At 39.5% G+C, this 26,932-nt stretch overlaps 1 protein-coding gene and 1 long non-coding RNA gene across 2 annotated transcripts; one reads left to right on the top strand and one right to left on the bottom strand.

The window, feature by feature from the left end:
* Positions 1–8,748: 8,748 nt before the first annotated feature.
* On the bottom strand, positions 8,749–13,964 carry LOC134481477 (uncharacterized). Its single transcript, XR_010056979.1, has 2 exons — positions 12,877–13,964; positions 8,749–9,885 (listed from the first exon to the last, which is right to left on the bottom strand). It is a non-coding gene; the product is annotated as an uncharacterized LOC134481477 (long non-coding RNA).
* LOC134481476 (uncharacterized) lies at positions 13,896–14,976 on the top strand. The gene is made up of 2 exons (XM_063272667.1): positions 13,896–13,934; positions 14,012–14,976. Exons 1-2 carry the CDS (start codon positions 13,920–13,922, stop codon positions 14,645–14,647), a joined length of 651 nt encoding a protein of 216 aa, XP_063128737.1. The 5' UTR covers positions 13,896–13,919; the 3' UTR covers positions 14,648–14,976.
* The last annotated feature ends 11,956 nt before the right edge of the window (positions 14,977–26,932 follow it).

Here is a 26,932-nt window from a genome sequence, read left to right as displayed (position 1 = left end):
ATGATTTATGGTGTTGTGGGCACAATTTTTTAGTACGTGATGACCATTAGCAGGTACAACTAAATTAGTAGGTGCTTACCATCTGTGAAAACAGACGGTATTTCTCTTCTAATCAGCATGTCTTTAAGATGTTTTATATTTCAGTAAACTGTGTAATAGCAACAGTTAATGGTACCTTACATTGATGTATGATATGTCAAAAATACTAACTCCAAACTGTTTCTCTGAAATTCAAAAGCTATTGTCCTTTTGGTATGAATATGGAAATGGCAAATATATCTCCTCTCTCCTTATGTAAGAATTCCTCTTGTATCTGCAATGTGATTGCTCTGTATTACACACTGGCCTGCAATAGCAGAGCTCTTTTTACTCCATCATCTATCTGTCTCTGTTAACAACCCATTATAGCAAAGCAGTCAAGGGTTCAACAAGGTAAGACATCAATCCAACAGGAAAATGGCAGGGAGAAAAGTTGAGAGCCACTCTGCGTTAAATTGGTTTTCATTCAGAATGTTTAGATACATAAATATTTGGGTAGCATTTCTGGTCACAGAATATTATAAAACATAGTATTTATAAAGTAGAGTCTTTTCTTGATGAATGAATAATTTTAAAATGTCTCAAACATTTAATACATTCTGATTAGAATTTTATATATCCACATGCTATTGAGAGTCAACAAAATGATGAGTTTATTTTATTAAGAGTTAAATATTTAAGTGTACATCATCTATGCCCATGGTTATGTGAAAATGTGAGGTAATTACTACATGTAGTTCTAGCTATGCATGACAAATTCTGAGTTAATTAGGATGCTTCAGTAAAACTAATGTAAATAAACAGTATTATAACACATCTTATGATTTTTCATAAAGGATTTATTTCTGTAATGTAATTATGTAAATTAAAATATTCAGATTATATTAATTAGTATATTTTAAAACACTTAATCACTAATTTGAAGAAGTCATATGTCAAGATCATTTTAAAAGAAATGTTACCACCCAGGCATAAAGATTTAAGGTTAGATTTAATTAGAATATGTATATTTACTATGTCGAAATCAATTTAAGAAATGTGACAGAGTGAACATACAAAACTGACTTTATCACAGGATTTTTTGTTTTTATAATACACACTTATATCCCATATAATCATTAAACCTACAGGTACATGAGTGCATACATAACCATGTACCCATACATGACATAGCTTAGAAACTAAAGATAAATATTTAATTTCTCAATAATTACAATATTGAACTTTTTAAAATAGTGGCATTAGGTTATGGATTTTTCTGAATTACTTCTGTATTTTAGAGTCACTTTAGGTAATTTTTTGGCATATTTCTTTCACAATCTTTCAAACAATAGTAGTAGGAAAGAGGTTTCATGGAATATGCTCTCTGCTTCAGAAGGATTTTTTCTAACCTGCCATCATGTAAGCACGAAATTTATAAAGAGGAACACACACACACACACACACACACACACACACACACACACACACATATTCACAGATACATGTATGCACACATCCAACTACTCATGTAGAAACTTGAGAACCTGTGAGTTTATTGAACGTGTGATATAGTTGAAGGGTTATTTAATGTAGCAGTGACCTCAAAGAATGATACGTCATGAAAATGTGCACCCCTCTTTATAAGCTGTAATCGTGGATGTATCTCTAAGAGAGGCAGGCACCTCCCAGTTTTGATGAAGGCTAGAGAAGTCTGAACTTTTATCTATTGAGGCTAAATCTCCCCATACCCTGTTCAGACTGAGTTAAAGGAATATATATTAAATGACAGGTTTAAATATTATTTACATAACATAATGACTAAAACATCACTATTTCCTTCTTGTTTTATAACTTCTACTTGAATGCAGAGGAGATAGACGATGACAGTCTACTCTGAGATAATGAAAATGTTAGAATCATCTGACAAATTTTAAAACAAACTTTATAAAGAAAACTGTCTCAAGAATCAAAATATAACAGATGAGTAAAAGAACAGAATGTCTTAGGAACAAATACAAAATCTTAATAAGAAAATGAAAGATATAAAAAAATCAAATAAAAGATTTAGAATCCCAAAATACAGTGGGTTGAGTTTCCAATATCCACAGGAATAGTTGGGTGTGACTATGTGCCTGTCATCCCAGTGGAAACAGGAAGATCACGGGAACAAGCTGGTCAGTCTAAGTTCAGTGAGAATCCTGTCTCAAGGAAAAAGACTGAACACAATAGAGCACATGCATCCTTCTCTAGCCTCAGTGCAAACACAAAGGTGAATGCTCCTGCATATACATAGCGCACAGAGAGAGAGAGAGAGAGAGAGAGAGAGAGAGAGAGAGAGAGAGACAGACAGACAGAGAGACAGAGACAGAGACAGAGACTGAGGCAGGCACAGAGACAGAGAGAGACAGAGAGACAGAGACAGAGAGACAGAGACAGAGAGAGACAGAGAGACAGAGACAGAGAGACAGAGACAGGCACAGAGACAGACAGAGAGAGAGACAGAGAGAGACAGAGACAGAGACAGAGAGACAGAGACAGGCACAGAGACAGAGAGAGACAGAGATAGAGACAGAGACAGAGAGACAGAGACAGGCACAGAGACAGAGAGAGACAGAGACAGAGAGACAGAGAGAGACAGAGAGACAGAGAGACAGAGAAGAAAAGATTAAATTTAGAAACTAATAGATGCATGTAGAAACAATGAGAAGTATAGAACAGAACATTTGTGAATATATAACATCAGTTGAATATGATATGCCAAATATATAAAATTTGAAATTATTTAGTTTGAACAAATATAAACTAAAGTAGGTTGGCAAGCTATAATAAAAAAAAGATGGTGCTGTTCAGAAAGAAGATATGAAAGACACTAACTATAAAAGTACTCAGATAGAGGCTGCAGAAATGGCTCAATGCTTGAATGTATATGGTTTTTATAGAGAAACCATTATGCCTAATTTCAAGAGCCAATATCAGTTGTGACAGATCTTGCAACTGTCAATAGCTATGGCTCTCTGCTTTTGATATCTATGACTGCCTACAGACATGTATCCCCCCACCTTAGCATACACATAAATAAAGAGATGCGTGTGTGTGTGTGTGTGTGTGTGTGTGTGTGTGTATGTTCACACACACATGCTCAAACCTATAACTAGAGGAAGCTTCCTACAGATAATGACACAAGCTGTTGAAATACAATAAAATATACATTAAAGAAACTGAGAAAGACACAACCAGGAATTGGCAAAAAAGCCCAATGTGACATACATTACACTCAAACTTCTAACATGAAAGACAAACTTTGATATAATATAACACACACAGAAAAAAACTCAATCTGGTACAATGCATTTATCCCTGAGCCCACTGGAAAGAGTCAACATTTCCATGTGCTAAGTAGAAATAACTGACACCACACATGTTGTATCATAAAAATCAACCATAATACTCCCAGGTGAAAGAAGATAAAGATAAAAGCATGTGTCATATTCCCATATACTCCAAAAAGCATAGCTAAATAAAGTGTGTGTATATTTGTACATGAGTACACTTGTTTGTGGTTCTGTATTTTGCTTCACTGCCTTCAAGACACAACTTGAGATGGGGAGTAGAGAGCACCTGACTACATTCCATTCTTCGGTTGGGATGCTGAGCTCTTGAGACACCAACAAACTGCTCAGGGGACCTGAAACACAGCCTAAAGTATGGGTCCCGGTCTGTACTTCTCCAGGTGAGAAAAACCAGTGGCTGAGACTGAGGCTGTGGTTCTCAAACTCCTAGGTATGAAGACTTAAAGAGTTGTGAGTGGAACCAGTAGGTTTTGGATGAGCATGGGGCAGGGAGTGTATTTATCTCCCTTAGCACAGGGTGCATGCCAAAAGTGTGGAGATGCCTTCTCCTGGAGACATAGGTGCAGCTCTGTATGAAGAAGGCCTTTCCCCACAATGGCACTTGACAAAAGTAGGCAGTCCTTGTAAATTGTTTTTTCATGGTAGAATTTGATGCATATGAATAACTCAGGGTGGACCAGAGGTTAAATATCATTTGCCGGAAGGAATTCGTGGGACTGGAAGCTTATTGGCTAACCTGCAAGACCCATCTAGATACCTCATTAACATGAACTCTAGACCGTAAGAGCTACATGACTGGTTGACAGGTTCACCTTTGTGACATATTGCGGTTATGTGCTCACTTACCAGTGACTGCATGCAATATGTGTTTTGGGGGGATTGTGTTACCTCACTCTGGATGATATTTTGTAGTTCCATCCATTTGCCTAAAAATTTCATGAAGTTACTGTTTTTTTTTTAACTGAGTAGTACTCCATTGTATAAATGTTTCACATTTCCTGAAACCATTCTTCTATTGAGGGACATCTGGGTTCTTTCTAGCTTCTGTCCATTATAAATAAGGTGAAGGTTTTAAGAAACTGATCTTAACCCCTTTGGAGCCAGTCTTTGCCTTACTGCCTTCAGATGAAGATACAGAACTATTAGGTCTTCCTGAACTATGTCTGCCTGAACCCTCCTATTCTCCCACCTTGATGATAATGAACTGGAGCTTTGAACCCATAAGCTAGCCTAAAATAAATGTTATCCTTATAGAGCTGCCTTTGTAATGGTGTCTGTCATAGCAGAAATCCCTAACATAGAAAGTTCTTAAATATGAGAGTTTCCGGAGTTCAATAATCTACTTGACTTTACAAGGTTTTCTGTCTGTTGACATGGTTCCACTTACTGCACACATGTACAGTTGTATGTACACATGGAGAAATTTATTGCATGTCCAATGATCACTTATAGGGTTATAATTTATTGATAAAAGTAAAGCTGCTGATAATATAACTAAAAAGTTAAGTAATTGAGCAAGGAATGTGATAATACAAAATTTTAGTCATACATGCCTCAATATATGATTTAATTAAGTTTAAATTCATATTTTAAAACATATTAAAAGAAACAAAAATGTACAAATACGATTTGTTTTCGTCTTGGGGGAATGGGTTGCCTTTGAAGCAGCTCATCATACATTACACCTAAGGTTTTTTAAAGAACTTCCTTGGCAAACTGAGAGAACGTACTCAGACTTGGAATAATAAATCACTAGAAATTTCAGAGTGCTATCATTAGTTAAATTGGCACCCTCTTGAGGGGCCAGTATATTCACTGAAAACAGAGAGTGATTCCAAGTCTACACATTTGCTCATGGTGATATATTCAAAGCTGTAATGTGGCAGCAGAGTTCTTATACACACGGCTGATAATTTTGCTCTAGAGTGATTAGATGACCTTTGTGAAAATGATTTGAGGACATGGCTGTTTAGTTACAAGTTGTCCTGAGCAGCACTGTATAGACAAATGAGCAGATCATCATAATTATCCTCTCTATTTGACTGTCCTTGAAAAAAAGATGTGCACAAAACTCAATGAAGCAGAAGTTACGTTGCAAGAGTGGGAATGAGAATGTGAGCCTCTGCCTTTGGTTCATGAATATGTAAAAATTAATATCCCTAGTACTAGATTTCTTTTCTGCTAAGTCTTTGATTGAACTAAGTGTTAAATGTGTATTTGGGCTCTAAGAATTTCTATTAAATTTGAAATTCTTCTGAGTCTGAAACAGACAATTTTAAGGTCAGGAATATGCTGCATATTTCAAATTAGAACTAATTATGAACATACAATAATAGTTGGGCTTTACAATCTAAGGCATACTAGCCTGTTTTAAACACTTCCTGCTTTTAATTTATCAACATCCAAACACTTGCCATAGTCTGATTGTCAAACAATGTATGTAAAGATAGTTTTTCCCAACCTGATAGAAATTATTCACATTCATATAAAGCAAGAGCAAAATATTTTTAATATAGAAAGATAAAATGCAAGCTTTGGAGGACAAATCCTGTACTTTTATTCTCATTTGAAAACTAGAGGTGTAAGGCATGTTTCAAGAAACGTTTGCTTCATCGTCTTAGGTTTTTTCACTAAATCATATCTGTCATATTAACTTTGAATGTATTTTAGCAGAACTTAGAGGCAGAGGAGTTAAACATTAGCTAATTCTTTACAAGCTTACATAGGAATTGAAGCAATATTACCCAACAAATAAAGATGAAAAGATAACGACATTTTATTTGTGTATTTGAAAAGTGTATGCTTTTATAGAAACATGTACCTAATAGTACACTTACAAGAAATATGTGAAATAAGACCTGATGCAAACAGCTAGATAAAAGCTTAACATAATAAATCCTAAATCAATATTTAAAGGTTTATGAGGAAGTATAAAGCACTGTTCTTCCACTCCATAAGACATGTTATATAAAGGGTAATAATGCACTCATAAATATAAAGTTTCCAGCTAGGTAAGTCTTAAAAGCTGTGGCCATACCTATCTAACAAAAATGTGTCTTCCATCAGTCATAAAGTTGATCCTTGTTTTATTTCAGAAAGGCAGAAAAAAAGACATTGTATTAAAAATTGAAGAATATTTGGAAATGCATCTTCATTTGCTGATTATTTTCAACATATGGATTAAGTACTGTAATTGAACAACTAAAATCAGTTTTGAAACTCTTCTCCAAGATTCATAAGTAAAAATCCTTGGGTTTATTAATTGCATTATTTGTATATTAATTTTTATAGGCTTATGGATGTGTTCTGACAATTACTAAATGCTTACATATACTTTTGTTTGTGCAATACAACAAATAATTTGATACATATATCAATACCATATTTACATGAATATATTCATGTTGTTTATAATTTTATTTGTTATAAATCTGAATGTATCTTTAATCAAATCAAATCAAATATCTCAAGAGGTTTGAATTCTTCTTGTATGTGGAAATATTCAGGAGACACCAAATATTACCACACAGTTATTTGGGAATATAAAGAAGAAATGCTTCCTTGGTTTTTTTCTTTTATAATTTAAGTTTTAAGGTTTTAAGGACTAGAGATATGTAGCTCAATAGCCAAAATTTGCATAGCCTGTACATTGCACTGATTTTGATATTCAATATTGCAAGGGTTACTGAGAGGGGCTAATAGCTCAGCCTAGCACAAGAATCATCCCTGAATTTACAGCAGAAAATCTACATGTGTGAGTATAACCAGACATACACAGGTGAGTCCAACCTAAACCTGAGATACATTGTGAGGCACTGTGGAAGTTCTATTAATTTTCATCTATCTACTTTGTATGAATGCATGGCTTATAAGGATATATATATATATATATATATATATATATATATATATATATATATAGAGAGAGAGAGAGAGAGAGAGAGGGAGTGTGGTTTCTATGTTTAGTTTTATCAGCTCATATATATTCATAATCATTGAAGTTAAGCAAAATATATATTAAAGAAAAATACATCACTCATTCTTATATTGAATAACATCAATATGAACACAAATATAAATAGCAAAGTATTTAGTAAATCTAAAACCATTTCTTATTAATATACATGGAGAAATCAATCTTATCCAATGTAATTACTATATTATAGGGCATGCAATTATAACCTCATTGAGGGACACAATCACTAGTATGTAACACTTAAGTCTTGTGATCAAAGCGCTAATTGGGGCCAGATTCGTGTCTTTACATTAATCAATTTGAATATTTTGATAAGATATAAAAAGTGAATCCAAAGCATCAGAGACTAGCCGAGAAAATAATGAGAGTCCAAGGAACTCCAGAGAGAGGCAACCTCTGAACAAAAAGCTGACACTTCAAGAAATGTTTTCCCTGAGGGGACTTGCTGACTGCCTTTGAGGAAGAGGCTCACAATCTAGGTTATGCCTCTACAAGGGACTGCTTATAGGCAGAGAAAAATAAGCAGAGCTTGTTTTGGACTTTTGGGACTGGTAAAAGAAAATGAGGATGTGATGATTCTTGAATATAGTTATTTTCCTTTGCAGGCAACATAACAGTAAAGGAGGCAAAATAGCAGAACAGGATAATTCTCAACCAGTAAGGAATAACTGTGTTGTACCACAGTGATAATGAATGTATTAGCCTGTAGAGAAAGTGTGCTACACTGCTGTAGGAATGATTTACGTCTGACTGCAGTATAAATATGCTGCACTACAGTAATAATGAATTATATCTCTTATACCCCAGAGAAAATGAAAAACATATAACACCTTCAGATTTGAAAGATAGGAAGTAAGAGAATTACATAAAAATAGTTATAACTTGCAATGAAATTAGGACAAAATGATAAGTGCATTTATGACCCTTAAAATTTGTATAATGAAATGAAATAAAGGAAAGATCTAGAAATCGTTGTATATGGGAGCCAATGGAACAACAGCAGAAAAACGGTATGGAATATGTCCATATAAAATAACCAAAATGAAAAATAGCTAGAAAGTCAACTCCATATATACAATCTAATATAAGAAATTTAAGAAAAAGAATTAATAGCTATTCCAAACCAATGAGTGAAACAAGGATATATTTCCTTACAGAGATGATGGCCAAGAAACAGTTGAAATGAAGAAGGGCTTTATCATCACAATCCCCAAATCTAAAACTGAAAATTCGCATATTCTATTAGTTTTCTGTATAGACCTATCCTGACTTTACTGTGAGCTATAGTAGTGCCATTCCTAATGCCTCAGAATATAACGGGGGTGGGGGGGCAGTAATGAGACATATCCTAAAATGTCATAGGATTCTTAGAGATTGAGCTCTTCACAGCATTATGAAATGATAAATGAGAGACTGAAAAGCTCTCAGGGAGAACTTTCCCTCGGGATGGAGACCCTCTAACTCCAAAGACCAGACCGAGACACCACAGGATGCAATCAGCAAGAGGATTTGGTTTATTGTCGGGATACACAGGCACAGGCACCTGCGGGCGCTTCAGTCACTCGGGGGACTGGCGCGCCCCACGGAACCAAGGATGGGCTTTTATAGGATTTTGGGGAGCAGAAGCAAGCATACAGAAGCAGATGCATGGTTACAGGGATATCATTGGTGGATTCTAATGTTTCTTAGCTACCTTCCTGAAACATAACGGCTGACTCGGCCCCCAAAGGGTTCAGCCCGGGGGCAAGTTTCCTAGCTACCTTCCTGAAACATAACGGCTGACTCGGCCCCCCAAGAGTTTAGCCTGGGGGCAAGTTTCCAAGCTACCTTCTTGAAACATAACAACTGACTCGGCCCCCCACCAGGGTGTGGGACCTCTCCCGGGGCTTTTTCTTATTGTCAGGTGCTCAACCCCAGTCATCCTGTTGCCAGGCCTTCAACCAAACATCTCCTGCTTGGCAGCCGCTGTATACTCAGTGTTCTAACCTTTCCCTGAACCAGTCATCTTAAGTACAGCCTTGCAAAATGGCGTTACTGCTGCTAAGCTGGGGTCTTTCATTCCCCCATTTTTTTTTGTTAACTTTGAGTGAAATCTTTCACTCGACTTGGTCAAGAAATTTCTGTCTGGTGGGGGCTTATTTCCCCACTGACTCTAGGCCACAAAAGGGCTAGGAGGAGCCACGTAGGAGTTTTAACTTTAAGGGGTTTGGAGTGCGCTGAACTCTCCATGTCTGGGGTGTAGTGTTGTGATTAGTCAATTCCTCAGACTGGACTGCCTTGACGTGTGGTGTGTGGATCTAAGCCGAGACTCCGTCTACCTTTAGGGCGGTCGGGGTAGTCAGGAGGACGGTGTAGGGTCCTTTCCACTGTGGCTCGAGATTCTTGGTCTGGTGTCTGTGTACCCACACGGTATCTCCAATCTGGAACGGGTGTAGCACCACCGGATGTTCAAGCTTGTCCTGGTAAGCAGCGGCCAAAGGTCTCCAGACGTCTCTCTGCACAATCTGTAGGGCCTGTAAATGGGCCCTCAGAGAAGGGCTGTCAGCAAAATCAGCAATGTTTGAATCAAAGAAATGGACAAATGGGGGTGATGTTCTATACATTATTTTAAAAGGAGTTAGACCATGGGGGCCCGGGGTATTCCGGGCCCGATATAGAACTAGGGGAAGGAGGGCCACCCAATCCTTTGAGCCAGTTGTAAGCGTAAGTTTGGATAAAGTCTCCTTAATTGTTCTATTCATGTATTCTACCTGACCTGAACTCTGGGGTCTATAGGCACAATGTAATTTTCAATCAATCTCTAGCAATTTGGCCACCAACTGACTTACTTGGGAGACGAAAGCGGGCCCGTTGTCCGACCTCAACGCTTGAGACATGTCATACCTGGGAAAGATTTCCTCGAGGAGCTTTTTGGTGACCATTTTTGTAGTCTCGTGCTTCGTGGGGAAGGCTTTGACCCATCCTGAGAAGGTGTCTACAAACACTAGGAGATACTTGTATCCATATATACCTGGTTTAATTTCAGTAAAATCAATTTCCCAATGGATGTCGGGACGGTGTCCCCTAGGACGAACTCCTTGTCCAATCATGGTCCTTTCCGGGTTAACCTGAGCGCACGCTTTGTAACTCTCAGTCACCTTTTGTATCGCTTTGTCCCAATTTAAAAAAACACAGATTTATCTCTTCTCGATCTAGTCATCTTCTTAAACCCCAAATGGGTTAATTTATGTAAAAAGGAGATCAATTCAAAAGTCCTTTGTAGACCCACTGTTTTAGTTGAGGGTGGTAGATGGCCCCCATTTTTAGGAGCTCTATGTCCTCATGGGCATAAACCCAACTGGTTTGTCCCACTGGTGGGGGCGTGGGTTGGTCTGGGCTATTTAAGGGCAAGATTTGTTTGTTCATGGCCGCTTCTCGCGCCGTGGCATCGGCCAGCCGGTTTCCTCGTGTCTCAGGGTTGTGCCCTTTTTGGTGTCCTGGACAATGTACTCAGTCTTTTGGGCAAGAATAGGGCTTCTAAGAGGGCCAGAATTTTAGCCATATCTTTACCCTCAGATGTGAGCAGCCCCCGCCTCCGGTAGATCTCCCCGTGGATGTGTGCCGTGGCAAAGGCATAACGGCTGTCTGTATATATATATTTAGCCTCTTACCTTTTGTCATCTTGAGCGCCTGAGTCAAGGCGATGAGTTCAGCCCGTTGTGCGGAGGTACCAGCAGGCAGGGCTTTCGCCCAAATCACTTTGTCTTCCGTAGTGACCGCAGCTCCAGCCTTTTGCTCTCCCTCTGCCAAGAAGCTGTTGCCATCTATGTACCATGTGTGGTCAGCATTCTGAAGAGGCTGGTCCGATAGGTCCGGCCTGGTTCCATGTACTTCTGTGAGGATTTGTAGGCAGTCATGCTGTTCTGCCTCCTCTGGTAGAGGAAGCAAGGTGGCAGGATTGAGGGCAACTACAGGCCCAAACTGAACCCGTTCTGCATCCAGTAACAAGGCTTGGTGTGAGAATTAGAGAGCCAGCGGTCTGGGGGCTGCTTTACCAAGGCCTCCACTGTGTGGGGTGCTAGGATGGTGAGTGGCTGTCCCAAAGTCAATTTTCTAGCGTCCTTGATCAGGACAGCAATAGCAGCCACCATCTTTAGGCACGGTGGCCAGCCGGAGGCCACAGGGTCCAATTTCTAAGACAGGTAGGCCACAGGGCGTTTCCAGGGTCCCAACCTTTGTGTTAGGACCCCTTTAGCATACCCCTGTTTCTCATCGATGAACAGTTCAAAAGGTTTGCAGGAGTATGAGGGTGGGATGTTGAACCCTAAAGTCAGGAGCAAATTGTAAGGGTTTGGAACAGTCGGATGAATATCTTCTACCCTCTTGTTGACCTCTCTCAAGTCTTGTACTGGCCTATAATCTCCAGTGCTGGGTTTCTTAACAGGCAGAAGAGGCGTATTCCAAGGCGACCGGCAGGGGACTAGGATGCCTTGATCTAGAAGCCTCGTAATGTGAGGCCTTATACCTTGATAAGCTTCATGGGACAGGGGGTATTGTTTTATGGAGACTGGAGTTGTAATTAAGGGGGGCTGTTGGAGCGCCAACCCCATCCCACCAGTCTCTGTCCAAGCCAGTGTCCTGTCCCAGTTCATAGGGTTAGAACTTGAAGGGGAGTTCCATGGGGGCCAGTTATTTGGGCCCCTCCTTCCTCAAAATGAATTTGTGCTTTTAGTTTGGTGAGCAGGTCACGGCCCAGCAGAGGGTACGGGCAGTCCGGAACATGTAAGAAGGAATGGGTCACCTTACCAGTAGCCAGCTGAACCCGGCGGTCCGTAGTCCATCGGTATTGTTTTTCACCAGTAGCTCCTTGTACCCAGGCCGTCCGGTCGCTGAGTTGTCCTGAAGCTTGAGTGAGGACTGAATGCTGGGCTCCTGTGTCTATCAGGAAAGCAACCGGCTGCCCCCCAACTTTAAGCGTTACCCTGGGCTCAGGGGGGGCTCCTGGCCCTGACCTCCCTAATCTTTATCTAGAGCCAAGAGGGAGGTTCGTGGTCGAGGCTTTCGGGGTCCGCCAGGCTTCTTGGGGCACTCTCTGGCCCAGTGCCCTTTCTCTTTGTAATAGGCACATTGATCTTTATCCAGCTTCAGCCCCTTTCGAGCTCCCCCCTATCTCCCTTCCTTTCTTGGCCCTGAACTACGGCGGCCAAGATTCGACTCAATTTTCTCTCTTATTAAAAATCTTTTCAGCTTCTTTAAGTAAATCCTGTAATGTATAGCCCTGCAAATTTTTTAACCTCTGTAACTTAGTCCTGATATCTGGAGCAGCCTGCCAGATGAAGGACATAGAGACACTCGTCATTTGTCCTGGGTCATCTGGGTCATAGGGAGTGTACATACGGTAGGCCTCCTTAAGTCTCTCTAGAAAGGCGGAGGGAGTTTCCCCTGCTTCCTGTAATACCTGTTTTACCTGAGCCAAATTAGTAGGGCGTCGTATAGCCCCTCGGAGACCCGCTAGAAGCAACTGGCGATAAAGGCGTAGGTGTCCCTTACCTTCAGCTGTATTAAAATCCCAGTTTGGTCCTCAGGCAGCTGGGTGGGACGCCCATCATCTCCCAGAACATGCTTTCTGGCCTCTAGGAACGCTCTTTGTTTTTTTTTTTGTTTTTTTTTTTTTTTTTTCTGAGGTTAAGAGGGCCTGTAAGAGCTGTTGGCAGTCATCCTTAATAGGCTGGTGAGTAAGTAAAACAGATTCTATTAGGTCGGTGAGTGCCACCGGGTCTCTGGAGAAAGAAGGGTTGTTTTGTTTCTAATTGTAAATGTCAGCTGCTGAAAACGGCCAGTATTGGGTCTGGCCACCGGTTCCCTGTCTAAGTGGGAAAGCCTGGGAGGTTGTATCTGGCATCACCTCGAGCTTATTGCGCAATCTCCCTGCGACAGGGGAGAAACCCTTATCAGACTGTGGCCCGGCAACTGATCTGGCCTGCGGCTCTGCCTCCTCCGTTTTAGCCGGGCCTGTCAGAGAGAAGATCTATGAGAGGGGAGTTTGGGTCTGCCGGGAGGACAGGTTTCTTAGAAGGCTCTGATTTCACAAAGGTAGAGAGAGGAAGACGTGGCCGGCAGACCGGGCGGGGCCGAGGGGACAGGCTGGGGGTTGAGGGGAGGCCAATTCGGGTCCACGAAGGGTTCCGCCCGGGGGGGGGGGGGGATTAAGGCGAGACTCTCTCAAGTGATAATATAAGAAACCTGGTCAGGATGTCCGTGGACGACCCGATCTTTAACCTGTAAAATAATGATCTTATTAAATGTGCCATTTACTGGCCATCCCGCTCCGAAAGTGGGCCACTCAGATGTGCAGAGAGTCTGTCATACAGCCTTTTTTTTTTTTTTTTAACCTCGACGGACTGGTTGTGTGCCCGGTCGTGGACGTCTTCTCAATGATCAAGAGTGAGACTTAGGGGCATTGTTAGGGACTGTCCCATGTTAGTTCTAAGGAAGATTAGAACACAGAGAAAACAAACAACACCAACAGTCAAACAAACAACAGACAGGCGTGCTGCACGGCTTTTGGTACCAAACTGAAAGCAAAAAGTCAGATGGAGGTGGCAAAGGTCCGGGGCCCTCTGAAAGCCAAAAATACAGACAGAGTGCCGTTAGTCCGGATCTTTCTCAGATAGAGGTGGCAAAGGTCCGGGGCCCTCTGAAAGCCAAAAATACAGACAGAGGTGCCGTTAGTCCGGATCTTTCTCCTCTCCCAGATTGGGCCCCGAAAAGTCGGGCCCCAACACCCTTGGAACGTCTTCCAGGGCTGCGGGGCGAGAAGTCCGAGCTCGTCAGCTCCTTCTTCGTCCCGCCCAAATTCCAAACAACCTGGCTGAGCGCTCACAGAACAGACCTGGCTGAGCGCTCACAGAACCTGGCTGAGCGCTCACAGAACAGACAGAATAAGGCAGAACGAGACAAAATCAGACAGACAGACAGATGCCGGCCGGCTTACCTCCCAGTGGGTGGTCGGTGGTCCCTGGGTGGAGGATCTCCTTTCCCGGCCAATGCACCAAATGAAAAGCTCTCAGGGAGAACTTTCCCTCGGGATGGAGACCCTCTAACTCCAAAGACCAGACCGAGACACCACAGGATGCAATCAGCAAGAGGATTTGGTTTATTGTCGGGATACACAGGCACAGGCACCTGCGGGCGCTTCAGTCACTCGGGGGACTGGCGCGCCCCACGGAACCAAGGATGGGCTTTTATAGGATTTTGGGGAGCAGAAGCAAGCATACAGAAGCAGATGCATGGTTACAGGGATATCATTGGTGGATTCTAATGTTTCTTAGCTACCTTCCTGAAACATAACGGCTGACTCGGCCCCCAAAGGGTTCAGCCCGGGGGCAAGTTTCCTAGCTACCTTCCTGAAACATAACGGCTGACTCGGCCCCCCAAGAGTTTAGCCTGGGGGCAAGTTTCCAAGCTACCTTCTTGAAACATAACAACTGACTCGGCCCCCCACCAGGGTGTGGGACCTCTCCCGGGGCTTTTTCTTATTGTCAGGTGCTCAACCCCAGTCATCCTGTTGCCAGGCCTTCAACCAAACATCTCCTGCTTGGCAGCCGCTGTATACTCAGTGTTCTAACCTTTCCCTGAACCAGTCATCTTAAGTACAGCCTTGCAAAATGGCGTTACTGCTGCTAAGCTGGGGTCTTTCAAGACCATGAAAGAATCCATGCTATCCACCTGGAAAGGCACATTGGGAGCCAATTAATCATGGGTAGAAAAGGAATTCACAGAGGAGAAAGAGACTTCTTACTTGTGAACAGCTGAGCTATTAGATGTCTTACTGGAGTAGAATCTGTACTTCCTATTTAGGTGAATTAAAGTCAGAAGTCCTAGGTAATACTGCTATAAAATATCTGTATTTCATTGTAATCAACCTATTGACAGGCAACACGTAATAGTTATTAATTTGTATTAATTTGAGCAGTAAATATTGAGATGATCTGTAATACAAACCCAAACAGGTAGAAAAATGTATTAAAGTCAAAGTAGTATCAGAAAAGGAAATACCTACTGAGGAATATTTTAATAAAATTAGAACAAAATAGCCAGGATTTTGAATGACTCCCAGGTTGGAGTATAAATATTAATGGAAAGAATAACTAAAGCATCTGAAAAACGACACTATTCACATATAAAAAATGGCATACTGCACTTTTAAAGGATGAAGAAAAATTCTCTAACATAATATAATATTCTTGGGAAAGTAAAGGTGAAACTATAGCAATTGATAAATTCAGTACAATGTTTTCTTCACAGGACCACCCTCTAAGAAGGTCACACGTAGATAAATTTTAAACCAGAAACATTGCTCTTCTGGCAAGGTGACATATCCAAAGACGGTCTAGATCTATATGATGCAGCTAGAATCCAGACACACCTTATATTACAGGATGATCTGGCTTGAATACAGACACATCCTTAACACACACCTTTAATCCCTCACAATGAAGGAGAAAAATTACTTCGTGGAAGGAAACAGCCATGGCTGAAAGCGACATCTAGTGAAGTGGCATACAGAATGACAAATGAGAGCAAAACTTGCAAGGATGAGTCAGAGATCAAATAAATCAAATTCTCGTGAGAACAGAACAGACCAGAAAGAGTCTTCTTGGGAGGAGAGAGGGGGGGAGAGAGAGAGAGAGAGAGAGAGAGAGAGAGAGAGAGAGAGAGAGACAGAGACAGAGACAGAGACACAGAGAGGGAGACAGAGAGACAGAGACAGAGAGACAGAGAGAGACAGAAACAGACAGACAGAGAGACAGAGAGACAGAGAGCCATACAGTGCACTAGAGTGCAATTCAGTTTGTCCAGATCATGCAGTTCTGTGCAGGTCAGCAGAGTCATTTGAAGGTAGAGAAGAAGAAGAAGAAGAAGCCAGAATATTAAAACAGAGAGAAGATAAGAGAAACCAGTTTGAATCAGTCAGCTTAGAGAGGCCTTTGAATGACAAGACTTGAGATGAAACAGCCAGTGAGATTTCAGAAAAAGAAAGGGTGAGTTTATTAATCAGTAAGTCAAAAAACCTGAAACATTATAGGCCTATGTTAATGAATGTAGGGTGGGATATTATAGGGAAGCTGCAAGGTTCCAGGCCTAGGCATTTCAATAAAAATAAACAGAAAAAAGAAAATAATACTCTGGGCACAAACCAAGACATGTATTCATAATGATTGGATCAAACTCTTATCTCATCCCCTTTACTGAGCAAATAAAAGTTATATTTACATTTCTAGTCACTATTGTATATGTAAAATATCAATCCTGTTCTTATAAGAATTAGAACATGCAAATTTTAAGTTTAGATATTTTAGTTTAAACAGAAAAGTACTTTTAAAATGGGATTAATTTGTATAAAAATAAAATCTCAAGAATGTGCTAAATATTTAAATTTAATGTGTAGGATAAATACAAAAAAATACCCCTGTAACTAACTAATCTGTGACATAATGTATCTATGTATCCTTGAGAGCATAACTATGGAAGAAGAAGAATGAAATAGCTAACCAAACACCAACATGGTCCTAGGACCTCTGTTTTCCTCTTCTGCTATGTTTCTGGAGACTTAAATGGAGATGTTATTTTATGGGTATATAATACCTCCACATCTCTGATCATATTTTTCTGTAATGGTTTCATTATATTAAAATGAGAAGTTTCCCTGATGAGGTACACAGACCATACTTACCTATTGGTATACAGAGAAATATTTAGAATGTATTGAGAAACTATGCTAGAATAATAAAATCGTGGTTGTAGATTCTCTTAAATGATCCACGACTTCACTAATCCTGGGTTGCTGACTATTGTTCCTTCGGCAGGTACAACCTCCTTGTTAAATAAGTTGTTAAATAACTTTTCAGAATAATTATTGTCAATGCATATGTGACACTACAGTACTGATAGACCTACCACGAAATATTTGTCAGATGGGGAAATCACAAAAGGTTTTAATCCTACAGAAAGAACTATAAGTAACTAATGAATGCTTGGAGTGTAAAAATAGTCTATCCAAGCAAGAGCAAATGAATTGGTCATCCAATACCAAAAAATTAGCACTGATAACACACATACAAATAATAATATAAGGACTGAAAATGTTGTGTTTTGAGTGTTTAGAAATATATTTATTTATATATAAGAACAAATGACAAAACAATATAGTATGAAAGAAAGCAATGAAAGTTACACAGTTGTATTTACAAAGAGTAAAGGGAACAATTAAACTATGTAATTATATTTTGACCTCAAAAATTATAAGTTCAAGAAGGACAATCAAAGTTGAATGCCTCAGTCGTTTTTAAAAAGGGAAACAAAAATATTCATAGAAGGGGATATGGAGACAAAGTTTGGAGCAGAGACAGAAGGTATGGACATTCAGGGCCTCCCCTACCTGGAGATACAGGCCATATATATACAGCCACCAAAACTAGATAATATTGATGAAGTCAAGAAGTGCAGACTGACAGGAGCATTATATAACTGTCTCCTGAGAGGCTCAGTCAGAGCATGTCAAATACAGAGGCGAATGCTAGCAGCAAACCATTGAACTGAGAACGGGATCACTGTTGGAGGAATTAGAGAAAGGACTGAAAGAGCTGAAGGAACTTGCAACCCCATAAGAACAACAATTTCAACCAACCAGAGCTCCTAGGTCCTCAACCACTACCCAAAGAGTACACATGGACTGACCCATGGTTCCAGTTCCATATTTAGCAGAGGATGACCTTGTTGGGCACCAATGGTGGGAGAAGCCCTTGGTCCTGCCAAAACTGGACTTCTCAGTGTAGGAAAAAGTCAAGGTGGGTAGGCAGGAAGAAGGGATGTTTGGGGAGGGGGAGCATCCTTATAGAAGAAGGAGAGGAGGATGAGATAGGGGCTTATGGCCAGAAAACTGGGAAAGGGAATAACATTTGAAATGTAAATAAAAATATCCAATAATAAAATAAATAAATAAAAATGTTATAAGAAATATTACCTTAATTAGGAGACTGTGGAGGTAGCTCACTCATTAAAATATACATGCCGTCTTGCAGAGAACACATACATGTTCAGTTAAACCAACACTATCACGTGTCTCACAGGCACCTGTAACTCTAGCTTCAGATGCCCCCCCCATGTCATCTTCTAGCTTTTGTGGTCACACACACACACACACACACACACACACACAGAGTTCTTAAGAGTATAATTATGTTTAATATTGTTTTCTTTGTTAAAATTAATCGAATGATAAATCTATCAGAAATTATATTGAAACAAATTTGGTTAAAACTCTCCAATCCACAAAATGTTAAATAATAAAATTATAGAAAATTTATTCTTTGAAAGTACAGAAAAGACCAAAAGGTAAATAATGAATTTCATCAATGACGTCACTACATGAAACTGAGCTAAATGGTGTTATTATCATTTATTATTCTAATAGATAAGGGAAGAAATAATCATTCTCAAAATCATGACATATTTGGTACTAACAATGAAGACAATTGTCAAACATATTTTTAGCATTTTTATACAAAATACTGAGAAATAATATCTCCTAAACTCACATAATACACATTGGGATAAACAGCAGAAAGCTAAAATCAGCACACATGATGTTACTGACATGTGTCAAACATTGCCCCCAATGATCAGACACAATTTGCTTTAACATCATTTAAGATATTTTTAAAAAATGAATTTTGCTAAGATACAGAGTAAGCTTCAATTAGTTCTAAAAATCGATACATTTCAGTATATTATTTTTGTATTGATGCAAATCTTTTTTGGGAAATTCAATTTATCAGAAGAATAATCATGATCCAATCATGAATGGCAGAACTAATTATCAAAGAAACTAAGTTATTAATGACTATAACAGAGAATATTTGGAAATTCTGGTTGAGCTTAAGTGCACATAGTTTACCTAGCATACACAAGACCCTGACTTCAATCACCATTACTAAAATGGAAAAAGAGAGAAAACAAAGGGTTAAAAAAATGGAAACAAAAGACATTGAAATACATTAGGAATTATTGCAGTTTATAAACCTGTCATATATATATATATATATATATATATATATATATATATGTATGTATGTATCTAAATAATGGTCAGAACAAATAATTTCTGAAGCTTTTATTAGAAATTTTAGCATTTTTTCAAATACCAAATTCATAGAAAAAAAAAAAAGCCCCTGAAACTTTTTCTACTGCCATGTGTTAAGCCCTAAACCCATGTGCATAAAAACAATGTCAAATTGACTCCGTAGCTTCTGTCTGTCTGTCTGTCTACAGATCTATTTGTTTATGTATTTTCTTTTTTTTTTTTATTAACTTGAGTATTTCTTATATACATTTCGAGTGTTATTCCCTTTCCCGGTTTCCGGGCAAACATCCCCCTCCCCCCTCCCCTTCCATATGGGTGTTCCCCTCCCAACCCTCCCCCCATTGCCACCCTCCCCCCATAGACTAGTTCACTGGGGGTTCAGTCTTAGCAGGACCCAGGGCTTCCCCTTCCACTGGTGCTCTTACTAGGATATTCATTGCTACCTATGGGGTCAGAGTCCAGGGTCAGTCCATGTATAGTCTTTAGGTAGTGGCTTAGTCCCTGGAAGCTCTGGTTGCTTGGCATTGTTGTACTTTTGGGGTCTCGAGCCCCTTCAAGCTCTTCCAGTTCTTTCTCTGATTCCTTCAATAGGGGACCTATTCTCAGTTCAGTGGTTTGCTGCTGGCATTCGCCTCTGTATTTGCTGTATTCTGGCTGTGTCTCTCAGGAGAGATCTACATCCGGCTCCTGTCGGTCTGCACTTCTTTGCTTCATCCATCTTGTCTAATTGGGTGGCATATATGTATGGGCCACATGTGGGGCAGGCTCTGAATGGGTGTTCCTTCAGTCTCTGTTTTAATCTTTGCCTCTCCCTTCCCTGCCAAGGGTATTCTTTTTCCTCATTTAAAGAAGGAGTGAAGCATTCACATTTTGATCATCAGTCTTGAGTTTCATTTGTTCTAGGGATCTAGGGTAATTCAAGCATTTGGGCTAATAGCCACTTATCAATGAGTGCATACCATGTATGTCTTTCTGTGATTGGGTTAGCTCACTCAAGGATGATATTTTCCAGTTCCAACCATTTGCCTACGAATTTCATAAACTCGTTGTTTTTGAGAGCTGAGTAATATTCCATTGTGTAGATGTACCACATTTTCTGTATCCATTCCTCTGTTGAAAGGCATCTGGGTTCTTTCCATTTTCTGGCTATTATAAATAAGGCTGCGATGAACATAGTGGAGCACGTGTCTCTTTTATATGTTGAGGCATCTTTTGGGTATATGCCCAAGAGAGGTATAGCTGGATCCTCAGGCAGTTCAATGTCCAATTTTCTGAGGAACCTCCAGACTGATTTCCAGAATGGTTTTACCAGTCTGCAATCCCACCAATAATGGAGGAGTGTTCCTCTTTCTCCCCATCCTCGCCAGCATCTGCTGTCACCTGAGTTTTTGATCTTAGCCAATTGCACTGGTGTGAGGTGAAATCTCAGGGTTGTTTTGATTTGCATTTCCCTTATGACTAAATGTGTTGAACATTTCTTTAGGTGTTTCTCAGCCATTCGGGATTCCTCAGCTGTGAATTCTTTGTTTAGCTCTGAGCCCCATTTTTAATAGGGTTATTTGTTTCCCTGCGGTCTAACTTCTTGAGTTCTTTGTATATTTTGGATATAAGGCCTCTATCTGTTGTAGGATTGGTAAAGATCTTTTCCCAATCTGTTGGTTGCCGTTTTGTCCTAACCACAGTGTCCTTTGCCTTACAGAAGCTTTGCAGTTTTATGAGATCCCATTTGTCGATTCTTGATCTTAGAGCATAAGCCATTGGTGTTTTGTTCAGGAAATTTTTTCCAGTGCCCATGTGTTTGAGTTGCTGCCCTAGTTTTTCTTCTATTAGTTTGAGTGTGTCTGGTTTGATGTGGAGGTCCTTGATCCACTTGGACTTAAGCTTTGTACAGGGTGATAAGCATGGATCGATCTGCATTCTTCTACATGTTGCCCTCCAGTTGAACCAGCACCATTTGCTGAAAATGCTATCTTTTTTCCATTGGATGGTTTTGGCTCCTTTGTCAAAAATCAAGTGACCATAGGTGTGTGGGTTCATTTCTGGGTCTTCAATTCTATTCCATTGGTCTATCTGTCTGTCTCTGTACCAATACCATGCAGTTTTTATCACTATTGCTCTGTAATACTGCTTGAGTTCAGGGATAGTGATTCCCCCTGAAGTCCTTTTATTGTTGAGGATAGCTTTAGCTATCCTTGGTTTTTTGTTATTCCAGATGAATTTGCAAATTGTTCTGTCTAACTCTTTGAAGAATTGGATTGGTATTTTGATGGGGATTGCATTGAATCTGTAGATTGCTTTTGGTAAAATGGCCATTTTTACTATATTAATCCTGCCAATCCATGAGCATGGGAGATCTTTCCATCTTCTGAGGTCTTCTTCAATTTCTTTCCTCAGTGTCTTGAAGTTCTTATTATACAGATCTTTTACTTGCTTGGTTCAAGTCACACCGAGGTACTTTATATTATTTGGGTCTATTATGAAGGGTGTCATTTCCCTAATTTCTTTCTTGACTTGTTTCTCTTTTGTATAGAGGAAGGCAACTGATTTATTTGAGTTAATTTTATACCCAGCCACTTTGCTGAAGTTGTTTATCAGCTTTAGTAGTTCTCTGGTGGAACTTTTGGGATCACTTAAATATACTATCATGTCATCTGCAAATAGTGATATTTTGACCTCTTCTTTTCCGATCTGTATCCCTTTGATCTCCTTTTGTTGTCTGATTGCTCTGGCTAGAACTTCAAGAACTATATTGAATAAGTAGGGAGAGAGTGGGCAGCCTTGTCTAGTCCCTGATTTTAGTGGGATTGCTTCAAGTTTCTCTCCATTTAGTTTAATGTTAGCAACTGGTTTGCTGTATATGGCTTATACTATGTTTAGGTATGGGCCTTGAATTCCTATTCTTTCCAGGACTTTTATCATGAAGGGGTGTTGAATTTTGTCAAATGCTTTCTCAGCATCTATTGAAATGATCATGTGGTTCTGTTCTTTCAGTTTGTTTATATAATGGATCACGTTGATGGTTTTCCGTATATTAAACCATCCCTGCATGCCTGGGATGAAGCCTACTTGATCATGGCGGATGATTGTTTTGATGTGCTCTTGAATTCGGTTTGCCAGAATTTTATTGAGTATTTTTGCGTCGATATTCATAAGGGAAATTGGTCTGAAGTTCTCTTTCTTTTTTGTGTCTTTGTGTGGTTTAGGTATAAGAGTAATTGTGGCTTCGTAGAAGGAATTCGGTAGGGCTCCATCTGTTTCAATTTTGTGGAATAGTTTGGATAATATTGGTATGAGGTCTTCTATGAAGGTTTGATAGAATTCTGCACTAAACCCGTCTGTACCTGGGCTCTTTTTGGTTGGGAGACCTTTAATGACTGCTTCTATTTCCTTAGGAGATATGGGGTTGTTTAACTGGTTTATCTGTTCCTGATTTAACTTCGATACCTGGTATCTGTCTAGGAAATTGTCCATTTCCTGAAGATTTTCAGATTTTGTTGAATATAGGTTTTTATAGTAAGATCTGATGATTTTTTGAATTTCCTCTGAATCTGTAGTTATGTCTCCCTTTTCATTTCTGATTTTGTTAATTTGGACACACTCTCTGTGTCCTCTCATTAGTCTGGCTAAGGGTTTATCTATCTTGTTGATTTTCTCAAAGAACCAACTTTTGGTTCTGTTGATTCTTTCTATGGTCCTTTTTGTTTCTACTTGGTTGATTTCAGCTCTTAGTTTGATTATTTTCTGCCTTCTACTCCTCCTGGGTGTATTTGCTTCTTTTTGTTCTAGAGCTTTTAGGTGTGCTGTCAAGCTGCTGACATATGCTCTTTCCTGTTTCTTTCTGCAGGCACTCAGCGCTATGAGTTTTCCTCTTAGCACAGCTTTCATTGTGTCCCATAAGTTTGAGTATGTTGTATCTTCATTTTCATTAAATTCTAAAAAGTTTTTAATTTCTTTCTTTATTTCTTCCTTGACCAGGTTATCATTGAGTAGAGCATTGTTCAATTTCCACGTATATGTGGGCATTCTTCCCTTATTTTTATTGAAGACCAGTTTTAGGCCGTGGTGGTCCGTTAGCACGCATGGGATTATTTCTATCTTTCTGTACCTGTTTAGGCCCGTTTTTTGACCAATTTTATGGTCAATTTTGGAGAAAGTACCATGAGGAGCTGAGAAGAAGGTATATCTTTTTGCTTTAGGATAGAATGTTCTATAAATATCCGTTAAGTCCATTTGGCTCATGACTTCTCTTAGTCTGTCGACATCACTGTTTAATTTCTGTTTCCATGATCTGTCCATTGATGAGAGTGGGGTGTTGAAATCTCCCACTATTATTGTGTGAGGTGTAATGTGTGATTTGAGCTTTAGTAAGGTTTCTTTTACGTATGTAGGTGCCCTTGTATTTGGGGCATAGATATTTAGGATTGAGAGTTCATCTTGGTGGATTTTTCCTTTGATGAATATGAAGTGTCCTTCCTTATTTTTTTGATGACTTTTAGTTAGAAATTTATTTTATTTGATATTAGAATGGCTACTCCAGCTTGCTTCTTCTGACCATTTGCTTGGAAAATTGTTTTCCAGCCTTTCACTCTGAGGTAGTGTCTGTCTTTGTCTCTGAGGTGTGTTTCCTGTAGGCAGCAGAATGCAGGGTCCTCGTTGCGTATCCAGTTTGTTAATCTATGTCTTTTTATTGGGGAGTTGAGGCCATTGATATTGAGAGATATTAAGGAATAGTGATTATTGTTTCCCTTTTTATTCATATTTGGATGTGAGCTTATGTTTGTGTGCTTTCATTCTCTTTGTTTTGTTGCCAAGACAATTAGTTTCTTGCTTCTTCTAGGGTATAGCTTGCCTCCTTATGTTGGGCTTTACCATTTATTATCCTTTGTATTGCTGGATTTGTAGAAAGATATTGTGTAAATTTGGTTTTGTTATGGAATATCTTGGTTCTCCATCATTGTTAATTGAGAGTTTTGCTGGATACAGTAACCTGGGCTGGCATTTGTGTTCTCTTAGGGTCTGTATGACATCAGTCCAGGATCTTCTGGCCTTCATAGTTTCTGGCGAGAAGTCTGGTGTGATTCTGATAGGTCTCCCTTTATATGTTACTTGACCTTTTTCCCTTACTGCTTTTAATATTCTTTCTTTATTTTGTGCGTTTGGTGTTTTGACAATTATGTGACGGGAGGTGTTTCTTTTCTGGTCCAATCTATTTGGAGTTCTGTAGGCTTCTTGTATGCCTATGGGTATCTTTTTTTTTAGGTTAGGGAAGTTTTCTTCTATGATTTTGTTGAAGATATTTACTGGTCCTTTGAGCTGGGAGTCTTCACTCTCTTCTATACCTATTATCCTTAGGTTTGATCTTCTCATTGAGTCCTGGATTTCCTGCATGTTTTGGACCAGTAGCTTTTTCCGCTTTACATTATCTTTGACAGTTGAGTCAATGATTTCTATGGAATCTTCTGCTCCTGAGATTCTCTCTTCCATCTCTTGTATTCTGTTGGTGAAGCTTGTATCTACAGCTCCTTGTCTCTTCTTTTGGTTTTCTATATCCAGGGTTGTTTCCCTGTGTTCTTTCTTGATTGCTTCTATTTCCATTTTTAATTCCTTCAACTGTTTGATTGTGTTTTCCTGGAATTCTTTCAGGGATTTTTGCGATTCCTCTCTGTAGGCTTCTACTTGTTTATTAATGTTTTCCTGTGTTTCCCTAAGTGTGTTCATGTTTTTCTTGAAGTCCTCCAGCATCATGATCAAATATGATTTTGAAACTAGATCTTGCTTTTCTGGTGTGTTAGGATATTCCATGTTTGTTTTGGTGGGAGAATTGGGCTCCGATGATGGCACGTAGTCTTGGTTTCTGTTGCTTGGTTTCCTGCGCTTGCCTCTTGCCATCAGATTATCTCTAGTGTTACTTTGTTCTGCTATTTTGACAGTGGCTAGACTGTCCTATAAGCCTGTGTGTCAGGAGTGCTGTAGACCTGTTTTCCTCTCTTTCAGTCAGTTATGGGGACAGAGTGTTCTGCTTTCGGGCGTGTAGTTTTTCCTCTCTACAGGTCTTCAGCTGTTCCTGTGGGCCTGTGTCTTGAGTTCACCAGGCAGCTTTCTTGCAGCAGAAAATTTGGTCTTACCTGTGGTCCTGAGGCTCAGGTTCGCCCGTGGGGTGCTGCCCAGGGGCTCTCTGCAGCGGCAGCAACCAGGAAGACCTGTGCCGCCCCTTCCGGGAGCTTCAGTGCACCAGGGTTCCAGATGGTCTTTGGCTTTTTCCTCTGGCGTCCGAGATGTGTGTGCAGGGAGCAGTCTCTTCTGGTTTCCCAGGCTTGTCTGCCTCTCTGAAGGTTTAGCTCTCCCTCCCACGGGATTTGGGTGCAGAGAACTGTTTATCCGGTCTGTTTCTTTCAGGTTCCGGCGGTGTCTCACGCAGGTGTCCTGCTGCTCCTGGGCCCTCCCCCACGGGAGCCCAGAGGCCTTATACAGTTTCCTCTTGGGCCAGGGATGTGGGCAGGGGTGAGCAGTGTTGGTGGTCTCTTCCGCTCTGCAGCCTCAGGAGTGCCCACCTGACCAGGCGGTTGGGTCTCTCTCTCACCGGGTCTGGGAGTAGAGAGCTGTTTATGTATTTTCTTAATTATATATATATATATATATCCATCATATATGATATATATTTTTCTATCCATAGAATAAAAGAAATATTCAAAAATTTAAGAAAGAGTCAAGGCACATGGCAGAAATATGAGGAGTTGAGTGCAGAGAAAAATATAAATGTGATACACATATATGACATTATAATAAAAGAAAAATAAATTAAACGTTGATAACCCACTGAAAGACTAATATTCAGAAGAAAGTTACACAAATGCCCAAAGGTGAGTAAACATATCCTTATAATATATGGACTGGATAACTAAACTAACAGGAAATAAATACTTTATAGATATAAGTGAACAGTGAGAAGCAAAAAATTACACAAATTTCTGAAGAAGTATGAATATAGAATATAGTAAATCAGCTGTATAATGTATGCTTTCTTATATTAAATGTAAATGTTAGTATATGAATCAATGCCTGTTAAAGAATTACTTATAGTATGACCTCCTCAGATGTTGATAAAAAACATATTTATATACCAGTAAGTCCGGTTGAGCCTTATTGTGGTCTGTTTTTTTTCTCTAGACTGAATATACAAATGAGATCAGTTTATGAAAGTTATCAGGGATTATTATGATTTATAAACTAGTCTGAATAAATATTAATCAATAAAAATATTTATATTAGTAATAAATATCCTGGAAATGTGCAGATAATTAGAGAGATATAAACAACAGGACAAACATGTACTTAATTCTTTTTCTTTGATGAAAAATTCAGGAAAATTTTTTTAGTATTTCTTTATATTGGATTTGAGAATTCGGTTTTTATTCTCTAAGAAATTATTTAATCTTTTCTGTCCCATTCAGGGTATATATT

The sequence above is a fragment of the Rattus norvegicus genome, chromosome 13, assembly GCF_036323735.1.
Source record: "Rattus norvegicus strain BN/NHsdMcwi chromosome 13, GRCr8, whole genome shotgun sequence".
Classification (NCBI taxonomy): domain Eukaryota; kingdom Metazoa; phylum Chordata; class Mammalia; order Rodentia; family Muridae; genus Rattus; species Rattus norvegicus.
This window is presented reverse-complemented; position numbering and strand designations above follow the sequence as displayed.